The 15,459-nt window shown below is 60.1% G+C and overlaps 2 protein-coding genes across 11 annotated transcripts in view; one reads left to right on the top strand and one right to left on the bottom strand.

Annotated features, from left to right (window-relative positions):
• Window positions 1-2,310: 2,310 nt before the first annotated feature.
• On the top strand, window positions 2,311-5,816 carry ANKRD9 (ankyrin repeat domain 9). 2 transcript variants are annotated; one of them, XM_044774356.2, is made up of 3 exons: window positions 2,311-2,526; window positions 3,520-3,597; window positions 4,180-5,816. In XM_044774356.2, exon 3 carries the CDS (start codon window positions 4,193-4,195, stop codon window positions 5,132-5,134), a length of 942 nt encoding a protein of 313 aa, XP_044630291.2. In that variant the 5' UTR covers window positions 2,311-2,526; window positions 3,520-3,597; window positions 4,180-4,192; the 3' UTR covers window positions 5,135-5,816. The 2 variants fall into 2 exon arrangements, with proteins under 2 accessions (XP_044630291.2, XP_070370451.1); XM_070514350.1 differs by lacking the exon at window positions 2,311-2,526 and adding an exon at window positions 2,873-3,113.
• A 4,161-nt stretch (window positions 5,817-9,977) lies between these two features.
• TECPR2 (tectonin beta-propeller repeat containing 2) overlaps window positions 9,978-15,459 on the bottom strand; it is a 101,700-nt gene continuing 96,218 nt past the window's right edge. For 6 of the 9 annotated variants that reach the window (XM_070514342.1, XM_070514345.1, XM_070514344.1 and 3 more), the window contains 3 exons: window positions 14,256-14,397; window positions 13,626-13,775; window positions 9,978-13,218 (listed from right to left, as the gene is read on the bottom strand). In XM_070514342.1, coding sequence (XP_070370443.1) covers window positions 13,067-13,218; window positions 13,626-13,775; window positions 14,256-14,397 — 444 coding nt within the window. In that variant the 3' untranslated portion in view covers window positions 9,978-13,066. The remainder of the gene's footprint in view (window positions 13,219-13,625; window positions 13,776-14,255; window positions 14,398-15,459) is intronic. The other 3 variants (XR_011504807.1, XR_011504808.1, XR_011504809.1) reach the window with 2 other exon arrangements.

Genomic DNA, 15,459 nt, shown 5'->3' with positions numbered 1-15,459 from the left:
ACGACAGGGTCAAAGGTCAAACCCATACCCATGGGTGAGCAGGCCCTGCCCATGTGGCATCAGGGCCTGGGCAGGGCAGTCCCCAGGCCTCCTTACTTTTTCTGGGACTTGAGCCATCCTCCCCATCCTCTGCCCACAGCCCTTCATGTCCCCCCAGGTCCATCCTCCCTCCCAAGGGAAGCTGTCCCTTCCCTCCCTGCTCACACTGTCCCCGGAGCAGCCTCAGAGGGCAGCACCCAGGCATATGAAGCCACAGTGGAGGGGCACGCCCCACGCCAGCACTGCCCCTCCTCCCCCTGCACAGAAGCCCGATGGCCCCCAAGGGGGCAGGGACGTTCACAGCAGCACTGGGAGACCACACACGCTGTGCCGGCCACCAGCAGAGACGACGCTGTGCCGGCCACCAGCAGAGACGACGCGTGACCCAGCACAGCACGTGCCCCAGGGGATGAGTCTAAAAGTGACCTTGGGAGAAAAAGGCAGGCCGCTGAGCGTGAGGGCCGACTGGTGCCATGATGGAGAGTGTTACAAGGTCAGCTGCCACCGTGGGAAAGGCCTAGGGCTGGTTAGGGGGCAGGACAGACACATAGGCCTTCAGATTTCTCCACGTATTATTTCTCCAACTGGATCGTGGGCTCCCAGGCATTCATGATTATTATAATTTTTTTGTATGCCTTAAATACAATAATTTACTAACTTCCAAACCTCCTCCACCTCTACCTCCAGGTCCTCAGGACAAACCCAAGGTCCTTACCTCAGCATTCAAGGCCCTGTGTGACCTGGCCCTCCCGGCTGGCCTCTGCACCTCCCTCTGCTACTTCCAGACCTTTGCTCCAGCTGTGCCCCAGCCAGGAATGCCTTTCTCCTGCCCCACCTGGTCTTTCTGGCTAAGTCCGTGTCCACAGGAAGCTTCCAAGCAGTGGAGAAACAGGGTTAGACTTGACTGTTAGAAAGAGGCCTTCGGGAAATCCAGCGAGGAGGGAGGAGGGCGTGGAGGGGTGGAGAGAGACCGCCAGCCCTGGCACCTACAGTCGATGCCCTTTCGCCCGCATTCCACTGGTAGCTACGGAGATGGTGTGAGGTCTCGACTCCAGCTCTTGAGCAGAAGGGGACAAGAGAACAGGGTGGCTAGAGCCTTGAGCCACAGTTGGTTCACCTGGGGCACTACCTTCCCAGGATGTCACCCAGGGTCTGGGGGCTCCCAAAGGCCAAATATCAACCCCAGGACCTACATTCACTTGGCCCCCCGTCATACTCAAAGACGTCCAGAACAGGAAAACTGGGAGAAACTGTGGGGAAACTGAGGCCTAGAGAGGGCAGGAGAAGAAAGCTGAGGTGGGCAGAGGTGGAGCCAGGATCCCAAGCCCAGCGTTCCCTGTACCCCCACCCAGGGTATCCACAGTGTGTAAATGTGCTGGTCTCCAGCAGCCCCCCTGAGGGGTGGTATGGGCCTGCAAGGCCACCCTGCCTGAGGTGGGGTCTCAGCGTAACCTCTGGAGCTTGCACGTGTGGCACCCCAAACTTTGCACCCCTTGTGGGGAGGCTGGGGACCAGTCCACCACAAATGCCTGAAGAAAAGCAGCGGAAGCACTTGCCTCCCTCCTGGCTGCTCCTCACTTGGAGGCCAGCTCCCTGCGAGCCCTGATTTCCCGGTCGGTGAATTGGGGGGGTCACAATTCCCACCACTTCGGGTTGAGAAGATGAAGTGAAATCAAGTATGTTTAGCACGGAGATTGGCACACAGTAGGCGCCCATAAACAGCTGTCTGCATCCGTTCATCTATTCCCCGGGAAAGGCAGCCTAGGGCACCCCGAACCCTGGCGGGGCAGAACGCTGCCGCGACCCGTACGGGTTCACAGCTCATACCCCATGACCCCTCCACGAACAGACGGGAAACCAGTCCCGGAGGTCTTCCCCAAGGTCACAGAGGGTCAGCGCAAAGGGGACCCGAAATATGACTCGTGGGGTGACGAGGAAAGTCCGCTCGGCGGAGCCCGGACTCCCACTGGCGGCGGCGCCGACCCCCTCCCGGCCCGGGCCCCCGCCGCCCGCCGCCCGCCGCCCGCCGCCTCGAGCCGCGAGCCATTCCCGGCCGGCGGCTCGGGTTTCCGGGAGCCCCGCCCCCCGCGCGCCCTCAAGTTTCTCCCAACTTTTCCGCGGGTCTGGCCGGGCGCCCCGCCCCCCGGCTGGTGACGTAACAATGGTGCAGCGCGACAGCCAATGGGCAGCGGCGGGGACCGGCAGCGCGGGCCAATGGCGGCGGCGGACGCTCCCGCTGTCCTGCCCGGCCTCGGCCGCACTGCGCCGCCCGCCGCCCGCCCGCCGGCCGCCGGCGCCGGCACCGCCGCCCAGCGATCGGGCCGCGGCGGCTCAGAGCGCGGCTGCGGCGGGCGCGGGCGGCAGCAACTCCCTCCCGTCCGTCCGCCTTGGGACCTTCGCCTGCGCGCCTACCCGCGGGGCACGGCGCGCGCTCCGGCCCGCAGCGGGGGCGGGGACACCAGGCCCGCGGCCGCGCCGCCCCCCACGGTGAGTCCTCCCGGCTCGGACCGCTCCGCGCAGGCCCCGCCCCGGGCGCTGCCCCCCCGGCCGCCGCCCCCCTCGGGCCCCCTGGGCGCCCGCACAGGCAGGTGCAGCCGTCGCTGCGCCGGCCACCGGCCGGCAGACACCCGGGCCTCGCCTCCCGTGACCCGCGGCCGCCCGAGGTCCCGCTGTGCCGCCGGGAGAGGAGCGGGGAGCTGGCGGGCGGCCCCGGGCGCGCGGCCCTGCCCTCGGTGGTCCAACCCCCATTCACTGAGTCGCGGCTGTGACTTGCTGCCCAGTGACGTGGGGCGTCCCAACTTTACGTAACCCGCCCGGTGCCCCACGGGTGTCCACACAGGGTACAGCTGGGGCGCGGAGGCCCAGGCGTGCGGGTTGGCTCCAGCCATGGTGCCCCGCAAAAGGGCGCTGTGGCTGCAGCCCACCCCCGCCGCACCCATCTCTCTAACTTAGTTACCAGCGTGTGTGGACGCAGCCTGTCCGCTGACCTAGGCCTCTTGTGACCAAGTGCTTACCCTTGAGAGAACGCTGTGGGGAGCTTGGGCCCGGGCCAGGGGTCAGAGGCCAGGGCTCAGGTAGGGGCTGGGGGCTCAGAGGGCAAGGTCAGGGCTCAGCTGGGCTCCCTGTGGGTTGGGGATCCACCCACATCTGGAACGAGCCCCAAACAGGAGGCAGGAGATCCGGGTCCTGGGCCTGGCCCTACCATGACTTGCTGACTGACCTTGGACAAGCTTGTCCCTTGCTGAAAAATGGGATGACCTGCTTCATCTAATAGTTGGGAAGATCAAGAGAGGGAGCAGACCTGAGGGGATCTGCAGAGTGTAAAGTGTTGTACACACCAGTCTCTAGGTTGACTCCTGCCTCCTCCCAGCTAGGGGTGCTGACTTCCAGCAAACGCCATGTATGGCTGGAAGGCTAGAGCCCCACTCCAAACTCGCCCTGCTGGGGCTCACAGCTTGCACCCCCTGCCTTCTCTTACAGATGAGGAAGCCCAGGCACAGAGAAGGAAAGTGATACACCCGTATCTGCAGAACCAGGTGATCGCGGTGCAGGAACCAGGTAGGTCTGAGTCTGGAGCTCTGCCCCTGCCCAGCCTGGGGGGAGGCTCTAGGGACCCCACCCGTGGTCGGGGGTCAGAGGACATGGTCAAGGTTAGGTGGCGCTGGGAACAGGGAGTTGGGCTACAGAGACGATTTGGCTTGGCTTGAGATGGGGGGTAGAGCTTTCCTACGTGCCTCCCTGGCCTCTTCTTTATTTGGGGTTCCATATACCTGCCTCATGTAGTCCCTCGGCTGGAGTGGGTGGGAGGTGGGGTTTCAGTGTGGCCTTGACGGTAGGTGGAGCTGTGAGGGCAGAGGTGTTAGAGAACAAGACAGTTTCAGGGAAGGAGATCAGGTGCAGCTAGATCAAGGATATGGGAGGTGTTTCAGGGCCTGGGAGAGAAGTGAGCTGTGAGCAGTGACTGGAAGGGCCACTGGGAGGCTGGAGGCTGGAGGCTGGAGGCTGGAGGTAGGTACGACCATCCCAGGCGGGTGGGGTTGGGTGGGGGTGACGGCAGTCCCCTCTCCGGGCCTCCGTTTCCCAGGTTGAGCCCGGCAAGGGGCGGGGCCGAGGCCTCACTGGGATCCCCTCCGCCCGCAGGTGGTCGGCCAGCATGCCGTGGGACGCGCGGCGGCCCGGGGGCGGCGCGGACGGCGGGTCCGAGGGCGCGGGCGCGGCGCGCTCGCGGGCGCAGAAGCAGTGCCGCAAGTCGTCGTTCGCCTTCTACCAGGCCGTGCGGGACCTGCTGCCCGTGTGGCTGCTCGAGGACATGCGCGCCAGCGAGGCCTTCCACTGGGACGAGCGCGGGCGCGCCGCCGCCTACTCGCCGTCCGAGGCGCTGCTCTACGCGCTCGTGCACGACCACCAGGCGTACGCGCACTACCTGCTGGCCACGTTCCCGCGGCGCGCGCTCGCGCCGCCCAGCGCCGGCTTCCGCTGCTGCGCGGCGCCGGGGCCGCACGTGGCGCTGGCCGTGCGCTACAACCGCGTGGGCATCCTGCGCCGCATCCTGCGCACCGTGCGCGACTTCCCGGCCGAGGAGCGCGCGCGCGTGCTGGACCGGCGCGGCTGCAGCCGCGTGGAGGGCGGCGGCACGTCGCTGCACGTGGCCTGCGAGCTGGCGCGCCCCGAGTGCCTCTTCCTGCTGCTCGGCCACGGCGCCTCGCCCGGCCTGCGCGACGGCGGCGGCCTCACGCCGCTCGAGCTGCTGCTGCGCCAGCTGGGCCGCGACGCCGGGGCCACCCCCGCCGCCGCCGGGGCGCCCTCGGAGCCGCGCCAGCGCCGCCTGCTGCTGCTCGACCTGCTGGCGCTGTACACGCCCGCGGGCGCCGCCGGCCCGGCCCGCCGCGAGCTGCTGGGCGACCGGCCGCGCTGGCAGCGGCTGCTGGGCGAGGACAAGTTCCAGTGGCTGGCGGGCCTGGCGCCACCCTCGCTCTTCGCGCGCGCCATGCAGGTGCTGGTCACCGCCATCTCTCCCGGCCGCTTCCCCGAGGCCCTGGACGAGCTGCCGCTGCCGCCCTTCCTGCAGCCGCTGGACCTCACGGGCAAGGGCTAGACCGCGGGGACACCCTGGGCGCTGGATTTTTGGAGAATACTATTTTTCAGAGCGTTGTACCCGGCACTTTACATATATTGATCTCTGCACGGCGGAATCTGCCTCGTCTGTCGCCTGCATTGGGGGCTGCGCCAGGGCGGGCAGGTGGGCCCCACGCTGCAGGTTTTCTGGGCCCGGCTGCGCTCAGCGCCCCACCTCCCTGCGCCGAGCGGGCTTGACAGTCATCCGACTCCTGAGAGCCAGGCCGTGCCCCCAGCTCGCTGCCCAGCCCTTGAGGGGAGTGACGACCGCCTCCCACCTTACTCTAAAGCTTCCGGGAAGGTGTCCCCGAGGAAGTGACAGCTAAGCAGAAGGAGTTGGGCCGCCACGGGGGTGTGGACTGTCGAGTTCAAGCAGAGGGACGGCATGTGCAAAGGCTTGGAGGCCAAGAGAACGCTCCCTGTGAGGTTCTAGGAGGATCCTGTGTGCAGTCAGCGTGTGGGGCCGTGTCAACTGCCCTGCTGGGTTTGGACTCGATCCTGAGGGCCTAGGAGAGCAGGAAGGCCTGCTGTGCTGGAGTGAGGTGGCCTGACCCAGGCTGTGCCTTCTCATCCGCCCCCAACCTCCCCCACTGCAAACTGGCCACCCACCCCTCCTTAGGTATCACTGTGACTCCCCCCACCAAAGCTAGTCTGCACTTGTATCTGTCGCCCCTTTTGCTCTTCCCTCTCGATTAGCAGGGTCTGGTCTGCGGCTCCTGTTCTCTCACCTGTGCCATTGCAGTTGCTGCTGCCTCAGGCCCCTGGTCCCCACCCCGACCCGCTCCTCAGGTGGGGATAGATGTACCTTCCTCCAGGCCTGCCCTCTGTCCAGCCCCAGGAGTGGGTTCCCACGTGTGCCCTGGCCCAGCCCCCGGTGGGTGTTAGGTGGTGCCTGTGGGTGATAGAGCAGCCGCATCACCCCATAGGCGAGCCCCTTGCCCCAGCCAGGAGAGCTGGTTTCAGCAGGAAGGTTCTGAAGACGGAGACTTGTTAATGATGCACCACGACCCTTCAAGACAAGGGAAGGCCGGCTGAAAAGCTGGGTCCCTGCCCTGAGGAGCCTTGGGAGGACTGCCAGGCTGCCCCGCCCCGGAATTCTGCAGGGCCGTGAAATTCAACCCTCGCAGGCACAGGGAGCAGGGCCACGATGTCCTGCCAGGAGCAGAGGGCTAAAGGTCTGCCTGATGAAGAGTGACTAGCTTGGCTGGGTGCACCTGCTGCCCACCTTGCCCCTAGTGTCTCTGAGGGGAGCATGCCTGGGGGCCAAAAAGGCTTTAGCCATAGTCCAGGGTGGTGGGCCATAGGAGGGAGGGGAGTGCAGGGGCTGGGCAGCAGGAGGGTCTTGCCTGGGGGGCCTGGTTCTGGCCTTCACCTGCTACCCACTTGTGGGGTGACCTTGGACTTCAGTGTTCCTGCCTGTTTTGAAGGGGTTTTGGACCATCTCTTAACTCCATACCTGCCCTGAAAAGGATGTGACCCCTGTTTCTGGGGAGTGTGAGGTGGGTGGGCACACAGCCCCGGTGGGGAGGAGGGGAGAAGAGGGGTGCCCAGTGACCAATTCTAGATTCCAGGCAGGAGTGAGGGCTCTGCTTTTCTCCTGTGTGTCCTGGGCCAATTAATAGCCTGTCTGAACCTTATCCACTTGGGGGCAGTGGATACTAACATCTCTCCTAGCTCAAAACCTGGGGCATCAGGAGCCCCCGGGTTCTCATACCAAGGATGCCATTGTGGGGAGAAGGTACATCTCCTTTGGAGGAGATGAAAAGTGGAAACTAGCGTGGTCCTGGGGGTTGGGCTGGGGGGGCGTTGGGGAACCCCTGGGGCCCAGATGCCCCAGCAGCTTCTGCCTGGAAAGCCTGGGCACCTAATGGGGGACCTGGGCATGTGGTTCCCCTCATGTCTCCCCTGCCCCAGCTCTGTCCTCCCTGTGGGGTCAGCCCTCCTGGCACCAGGGCCCCCTTCACTTCCCGTCTAGACCTACAGCTGCCCCACTGGTGACAGAAGCACCTTTGAGCCCCCTGGACTTGAGATGGGGTGATGCAGAGGTGGGGGAGCTGCCCTGCCTTGGGGCTCCCTGGGAGGCTCTGGAAGGGGGAGCCCAAATAACCTCTTGTCAGACAAGCAGGAGGAATTCTGGGCACCCCAGCAAGAGGGTCCAGCCTGAGCAAGAGTTCAGGGGAAGGGCCGGGGCCAAGTGGGTGGTTGGTTTCGGGGGTGACTAGGAAGCTGCTCTCAGTGGAACTGAGCTGAAGCTGTAGGGACTATTGCATCATTCACTGGGTGACTTTGGGGCCCATCTGGAGGCCCCCTTGGCCCCTGTGCCTTGGAGGGGTGGGAATGCAGGAGGGGGACAGCTGGGGCATTAGCCCCTGATGTCCTCGCTGTGGCTGGGTGGGACAGGGTGAGGGAGGGTAATGGAGTTCACAGTGTGGAGCTGCAGGGAAGGCTGAGGAAGCCGAGGCCAGCGTCAGCCCTATGGCAGCAGAGCAGGCCCTGATTCTTGGCACAACTCCCACTGAGTCTGAGGATGCCTGGCTGAGGGCTCCCCAAGATTCAGTGAGGCAGAGGAGACACACAACCCATGCAGGGTGGCTAAGCTGATCCTCTGTTATCTGGCAGCCGCTGCCAGCCAGAGGGAGGGTGGGCCCCCAAGTTTGTCTTATCATCCCCTGGGCCCTCCAGCCCCAGGAAGGGCAGTGAGGATGTGGGGCAGCCCCGTCACCATCGTCACCCTGGCAATGAGCATGGAGAACTGGGGAGGGCCAGAGCCAGCCACACCCAGCCTAGGCATCCCCATCCCTCTGCAGACAGCAAGCGACTCAACTCTGGGCTCTTGGCCAGTGGCCTCGATGGCTTCTCAAAGGCAGCCGTTCTGCCCAGAGGAAGGCCCACTTTTTTCCGGGGTGAAGTGTGTTGGTTCATTTGTTCAGTTCATTCATTCCACCAATCTGTTTCTAAGGAAAACCTGACTGTGGCCAGTGCTGCCCGCCCCCCCTGCCATGCCCACCCAGGGGCTCAGTGAACCCCAACCTGTTAGAGCTCCAGAGCCAGAATCTCTGTAGCCTTGATGCCTGTTGGGGACAGTCAGGGCTGGGCCACTCCTCCCCAGGGTATTGTGACCTAGTGCCTGGAGCCTGAGAGGGACACTATAGGACAGCACATGCCATCAGGGTGGCTTGGGGAAGTTGGCCCTGAGGGTAGGGGAGCAAGGCCCCCACTCTGCCCCTCTCTGGCTGTGGTGACATGACCCTGTGCCAGCCTCACTGGCCTCCTTGCGTGCTAACCTCATCCCAGTGGTACCTCGGTTTCCTTGCTGATTTTCCCTGTCCTCGCGATTTCTTTACCAACTTCAAAATACTGTACAGGGAGCAGTTTTCTAAGTAACCCCAAATCATGCTCAGAACAAGGATGCTTCCCGGAAGCGGGAAGCCTGTGCAATACTGAGCCTCTGCTCCGAGCGAGCACTTCCCATGGAGCCCTGCCCCAAGGGGGCTGGTTTGGGCCTGCGACATTTGAAAGTTGAGGCGTAACTGACATACAATAAATGCACAGGCTTTAACTGTGTAGTTTGAGGAGTTATGACAAATGTCTACACACATGTAACCACCACCTCAGTCAAGACAGAGCTGAAACAGATTTCTGTCTGCAATGATTTTTAAAAGAATTTCTGTCTACAGAATCCATGGTCATCGGAGAACCCTCAGACTGTGCAGGGAAAGCCAGGGCAGGTGGGCAGGCCCCCGCCACGGACACCCTGACCATCCTGCCCACCCCCACGTGTGGCTCCCAAATGAGGGGCCAGCTGCCTGCCGTCACCCTGCCACCCAGACAACCACTGCCAGCATTTTGCTGTGTTTTCCTCCTGTTTTTTCTCTGCACATACGTATATTAAAATTTTTTCCTATTCACATTTCTAACATACATGAAGTCAAATCACTTACACAATTTAGTATTTTTAAACTTACTGTAGTGTTAGCATTTTTCTACGTTGTAAAACACTTTGTAAATATGGTTTTTAAGAAGTCTTCGGTGTTTATTTTGATTTAGCTAGTGTTGATACCGTAAAGAATTAATATTAGGACTGAGTTTTTAAAATGTGAATTTTATTTATTTTTGGAATAAATAGTACATTTACATGGCTCAAAATTCAAAAGATACAAAAAGGTATGTACAACAGGCAACCACTGCGACCAGCTGCTTGTGTAGGGAACTGGTTCCTGCTCCTCCTGTGCCCCCTGGAATTAGGGAAAGTTTCAAACCCTCCAAAAGAGAGGAGTACAGTGACTATGTTTACATTGCCGTCCTCTCCCTTCTCTCTCATGTACATGTGTATATGTGATCTCACCAAACCACACCATCATTACCACACCCAGGAACTTCCCCACTGACACAATACGACGACGCAACGGACGGCCCACAGCGCGCTTCCTCGCAGGGCACACATGCTTTTTAACAGCTGCATACTGTTTCATCAGAGGAGTGTCCCCAGATGGCAGTTGTGTTTAGTGTTTCACAATTATAAACAAGGTTTCCCCCAGTTTAGGATTTGTTCTTGAGGACAGGCCTCCAGAAGTGGAGCTCATGGGTCTGAAGGCTTTAAGGCTGCTGATGGGCTGCCATTGGCTTTCCCAGAAGGGCTGTGCCAACGGGGCTCCCCCAACTTGCTGCGTCAGCACTCTGCCCTGGGTGCTGGGCATTCACTGCGGGGTGCCCTTTCATCTCCGCTGTCTATACATGTGTCTCAGGTGTCCCTCCTCCTGGTGTGCACATGTTCTAAGGTGTAGATTCACCATCAGTGTCGTATTTGTTGCAATTATTACCTCTTTTAATTTTACATGGGGTTTTTAATTGACAGTACTTTTACATTTTGGAGAAATCAAATCCATACACTTACTTTCCTCGGTGACTTTTCTTACCACTTTTGAGTTCAGCAAGCCCTTACCGTCCAGAAATCATACTGTTCTCCCCCAGGTTAAGATCTTTAATCCATTTAATATTGATTTTGCCCAAACAGCCAGGCAGTCCTCCACGTCAGTTGTGAAGTCACCCTCCCGTCCCCTCGTCTGCGATGCCGCCTTCATGCTGCCTCCCTGTGGGCCTTGTTGGGCTGGCTGATGTCACTGGCCCTTCTACCCATGCCACACTTCCTTTGCTGGCCTGCCATCACTCTTTGGCAGTTCTTACCTGTTTCTTCTTCCCAGGACAGTGAGGTGGCATCAAACAGCATAGGTCTGAAGCTCCAAAGAGCTGGGTTTCAATCCTGGTACTCCCTGTGCGACCTTGAGCAAGTTACTTAACTTCTCTGAGTCTCATTGGGGCTCAGGGTATTCACCGTGAGAGGCCCTAATGAGGAGGTGAAGCTCTTCATGTGAGACCCTGGGAGCACATCCGGCACAGTCAAGGGGGCGTTCATGGCATGGACATTATTTTGTGAATTCCTCCCTGCCTCCCCCCAACAAGAAATTCCCAGTGGGGATTTTGACAAACTGAGTTAAACCCATAAATTCCTTTAGAAGGGACGGGTGTCTATACCCTGTACTGAGCCTTCCATCAGGAATGTCGAACATGTGTTCCTTGACTCAACTTTCCTTTGATGTCTTCTCTAAAGCTGGGCCACTTCTTGACATGAGTCCGATGTCTCTTGTTCAGGTCGCTTAGTGGCACATGGCAGGTCCTGCTGCCGTGACAAACGCAGCCTCTTCCCGCGGGCTCAGCAGCACTCTTCTGGGCGTTGTTCTTGGATGGAGACGTGGACTCAGGCGCTGAGCCCTCCACAGCCTGCCCTCAGGGCCTCACGTTCCGTGTCCTTCCTTGGGCTACTGGGGGTCCGTCTACCTCTGAAGTGACCGTCATTCCCCCAGGACAGCCACCCTGGGCAAGCTGGTGCGTATTTGCACACCGAGCAGGTCATAAGTCATGGCCCCTGCTCTATCCTGGCGGTGGGCTGGGCTGGCAAACAGCGTCAGCAGTTTTTCCTGCCACCGGTGGGCACGTCAGCCTCCACCAGGGCCCCCCAAGGGCACCTTCTCACGGTCAAACATCAGACTCGACTAGGTTTGGAAAAGTCTAGTTTATTGCACTGTCTCAAAGCACAACTGAAAATTAAAACCAGAAAGAAAACTACAAAGCACTGAAGCTACAAGTCGTTGAAAAGTAGCAAACGAGACTTGGGTTGAATTGCACTGAAGTCCCATGGGATTAGGAGAGCGTTCCACCGAGAGGAGCTGGACAAGGCACACCAGACGCGGAAGAGGAGCTGCAGCCAGCCTGGGGCGGCCTCTGCTGCCACCAAACATTTAAAAAGAAGATTCTATAAAAGTGAAGTGTGAAGTAAGATCTGGGATTTCAGCATCTCGTCCTCATTTACACCCGGAAAACCTCCATCTTCATGGCTGGCTGGGTCCTGTCAGAGAACATATTTTATTGGTCTTCACCTGTGGCCCCAGGGCTCCCAGACACTCACTCAGTAGAAAAGAGGCCTCCAGGGATGACCCGGGGCCAAAGGAGGCTAAAAAAAGCCGCGGGGCTGCAGTCCCGCCTCCTGCTGCCTCCAGGAGGGTGGGGCGGGCTCAGGGCTGGATGCGGGCTGGGCTGCCCACTCCTATAGCTCAGATGCCAGCAAGGAGAGTGGGCACTGCAGGCTGACCCCAAGGACCGACGGCTGACGTGGCCACAGCAACTGACCACTGCAGGCACCAGGTTCAACCTTCTGGGGGTGTCAACCCAAACACCCTGCTGACAGTGCCGGGCTCCCACTTGGAGCCAGCCGCAGGTCTCATGACTGCCCTGCACGTCGAGGACACACAGGGGGCTGCCCACCCTTCCTGAAAAGCTGTAGCCGAAGACAGTGCAGGCTCAGGACGAACCATGGGAAGGAATGAAAGGCCTTCCACTGGTTTTGGAAAATACACTTCTCTTCTAAATTGGTAAGATTTGATTTCAAATGAGGTATCTTATGCAGGTTTGTATTACAACAAACAAAAAAGGCAATAATTAGTAGATTCATCCTCTGAGGATGCTTCTGGTTTTTCTGACGTCCGCCAGCAGCATTAGTTCAATATCACTCCCAAGACGCATCTCGGTTAGTTAGCTACTAGGGCTAAGCTCCCCCTGCCCACGTCCAACTGCCTCCCCGTGCCATCCCTGCCTTGGACATGCGTGTGCTTCCAGAGCCTTCCATTCACTGGCGTGTATTGTTTGGGCTGATGTGTGCAGCCAGCAGGCCCTGGCCTGTGAGTGGGCAGGGAGGGCGCGGCGTGGCCTGTGTGTCGTCTGCGTGTGTGTTCTCCGTCCTGGCACAGCCCAGCACCCCACCTCTCAAACAGCCTCGGTTTCTCATCTGGGGTGTCTAGCGTGGAATGTGTGCTGGAACTTGCGTCTCAGAGAGGAGGTGGAGGGACGTGTGATGGAGACAAAGCCGTCACAGGAACACCTTCAGTGGCTGGAGAGCAATGACCTCCGGCTCTGTTTAGCCCAGGGGCTACTAACAGGGCTGCCTGCAGGGGCTCACAGGCATGTCCCCGAGCTGGCTCTGATTCGTCCTGCCCACGGGAAGCTCCCGCGTCATCCCCCACAACAGGACCTGCAGGGGTCAGTGATGAGAACGTGAGCGCAGCACAGGGCTAACTGTAGTGCATGCAACTGGCAGCAGCCATGGCCCACTCGGAGATGACCTCACGAGAGTTCAGAGGCACTGCTGCTACAGCGACGGATCCCTCGGCTGAGGCTGTGGGTTCTGGAATGAGATGGAAACAAATATGGATGAAAGCAAGTGTGGGTGTCCGACCTGGCCAGACGTGTCTGGACAAGAGTTGATGAGGCGTGTCTAAGAATGAGTGACTCAGAAACCGACTGTGTCCACCACACGAGTCTCAGCTTCCTCCTTCCTGAGCGACTCGCCCTAAGAGCTCCTTCAGATGACCTCCCACTCGTCCTCCAGGTCCTCAGGGTGGGGGGAGGTGGCGTGGCCGCTCTGGGCACTGTGCGAGTGGCTGAAAGTCCTTGTCAGCCGCTGGAGGAGGTAGCCAGGGGGGCCCACTGCCCACAGCTCGTCTGACGAGGTCACTGTAGGGACAAGAGCCAGCCACACACTTGTGAATCACTCAGCCCAGGGAGGGGCACAGATGGAGTCAGGAGCCTGGGTCCACATCTAGACAAGGCACTTTCTAGCTGGGGGGCCCTGGACATACCACCCCCAATCTGTGCCTCAGCCTCTTCTGCTTTAAAGTGGGCTCCCCAGCGCCCTGTCTTCTTCCTGGGAGACCCTGGCCCCGTCCAGGTGCTGGGACCCCGCCCTCGGGTGTGACCCTGGGATGGCTCCTCCAGGGAGGGCCCTGCCCTCAGCTCTCATTTGGGCGAGGGGGCCCAGTGGGGACAGCCTCTTGTGACAGCCCCTTTACCTCACCCACAGGAGCCCTGAGAATCCCAAGGACAACCTGCAGCCTCAACCCCCTCAGAACCCTGGCACCTGCCTGTGACACACGTCACATGTCCGGGAATTTTCTTCCAGTAGTCTCCAGCAGGGTTTTTGTCAGTGACGCCATACCGTCGTGCGAGATCACCGTTGGGGCAGCGGGCCCACACAGTCCTGGTGCTCAGTGCCAGCTGGCAGGCCTGCAACCCTGCAGGCAAACAGGGCATCCATCTGTCCTCAAATCCCGGCTGCGGACAGGACAGACCACCCCTCCCCGCAAGCCTGCTCTCTACTGACAGTGTGTTGTCAACCAGAGCGCCCCGCGGGGACAGTGCCCTACTGTACTTGGAGTGGGAGCTGAGGGAAAAGATGCCCCATTGGCAGGCCCAGCCGAGAGCCCAAGGCCAAAGAACAGGAGGATCCAGGCAGTCTGGAAACGATCATCCCATAGACCCCGAGGACACAGGCTGGCTGAGCTCTACAGTCCAGGGTCCCTCAAACGAGGAACGCTTAGACACGCGCTTGTCAGCTGCCTAGGAGAGCAGCAGATACAAAGAGCCCCAGTGGGAAAGCCATGGCTGCCGCGTGGGGGACAGGCTGCTCGGCAGGCAGACAGGGTGCCCCTGTGATCACAGCGCCCAGCCAGGCCGTGCAGGGGGATGGCCACGATGTGCTGGCTCCTTTCTACCTGGCACATGCTCCCAGTCGGTCCCCACTGGCATCTCCTCGGTGATTCCAGTTCGGACGTGCACATTCCACCTGCTGTCGAGCGCCCATAGCATCTGGTCATTGGGGCTGGAATGGACGCTGACCAAGGTGACCCCGGCGGGCTGGAAGCAGAGAGGGACTTTGCTCAGGCAAGGTGGCAGGGGGTGGGCATTATTTTTGGAGAGAGAGGATGGGAGGCTTGGAGAACTGAGGTGTGGCAGGTGCAGGGACCCGGGGGAAGCTGTGGGAGTGCAGTCTCACAGGGAGAAAGACGCCGTCAGACCATCCCACAGCGGCAGGCAAACCCACACCGAGGGATCTCCCCGAAACGAGGAGCCTTGACTCTTCAGCAGCCACATGTCCTGGGGGACAGAGGCAGAGATGGGCCAGGTTACAGGAGAAGGGAGGGACTGGGGAGAAGTGTGGGCTGCTGTAAAGGGCATCGCCATCCATGTCCCGCTCACAGCAGCAGCTCAGGAAGGAAGGCCGGCTCTGGGGCAACAATGGCCGAAGGATCCAGGGCAGAGGGTCTGGCCTCCAAGGGTCTCACAGTATAAACGCAGGCAGGTGCTCACAATGCGCAAATCTAGGGGAAGGGTCTGTGGGAGTTTACTGAAAAATGCCTGCAAGTTTTTAAAGTTTTTTCAAATAAAAAGTTTAATTTTGACAATTACAAAAATAAAACCCACAAAAATTGCTGTTGCTATCGTGAGCGTTGTGACAGAGGGAGTGGGGGAGAAGGCACATGGACCTGCTGGGAGCTCAGTCAGAGGAGGGTGGGTGGCAAAGGCCCATCCAAAGGCCCAGGGAGGGAGCGAGGCGAGAGTGGTCACTCTGCTGCTCTAAAACGGGAGGATGACGCCCCCTCTCTGCGTCCCTCAGAGGTCACACTAGATCCTAGGGTCGATAGACGGACACAAGCCTGGCCCTAGGTGGCCGCATGACCAACATGAGCTACTGAGAATAAGGGCATCATTTAGCTCCTGTGATGTCCTCGTCCCTTGTAAGCCCCATGCTTGTGAAGGGAACATCCGGAGGCACCCACCTAGCCTGGCCCAGGCCCACCCCTGGGCCCTGACACCCAACAGGAGGACTCCTCCTGCTCAAGCTGTCCTCCTGTCTGTCCCCTTGTGCAGGTGATGTCCCCTGCTGAGTTGGTCTCCCATCCTTGTGTGGGGCTAACA

The sequence above is a fragment of the Equus asinus genome, chromosome 7, assembly GCF_041296235.1.
Source record: "Equus asinus isolate D_3611 breed Donkey chromosome 7, EquAss-T2T_v2, whole genome shotgun sequence".
In the NCBI taxonomy this organism is placed as follows: domain Eukaryota; kingdom Metazoa; phylum Chordata; class Mammalia; order Perissodactyla; family Equidae; genus Equus; species Equus asinus.
This window is presented reverse-complemented; position numbering and strand designations above follow the sequence as displayed.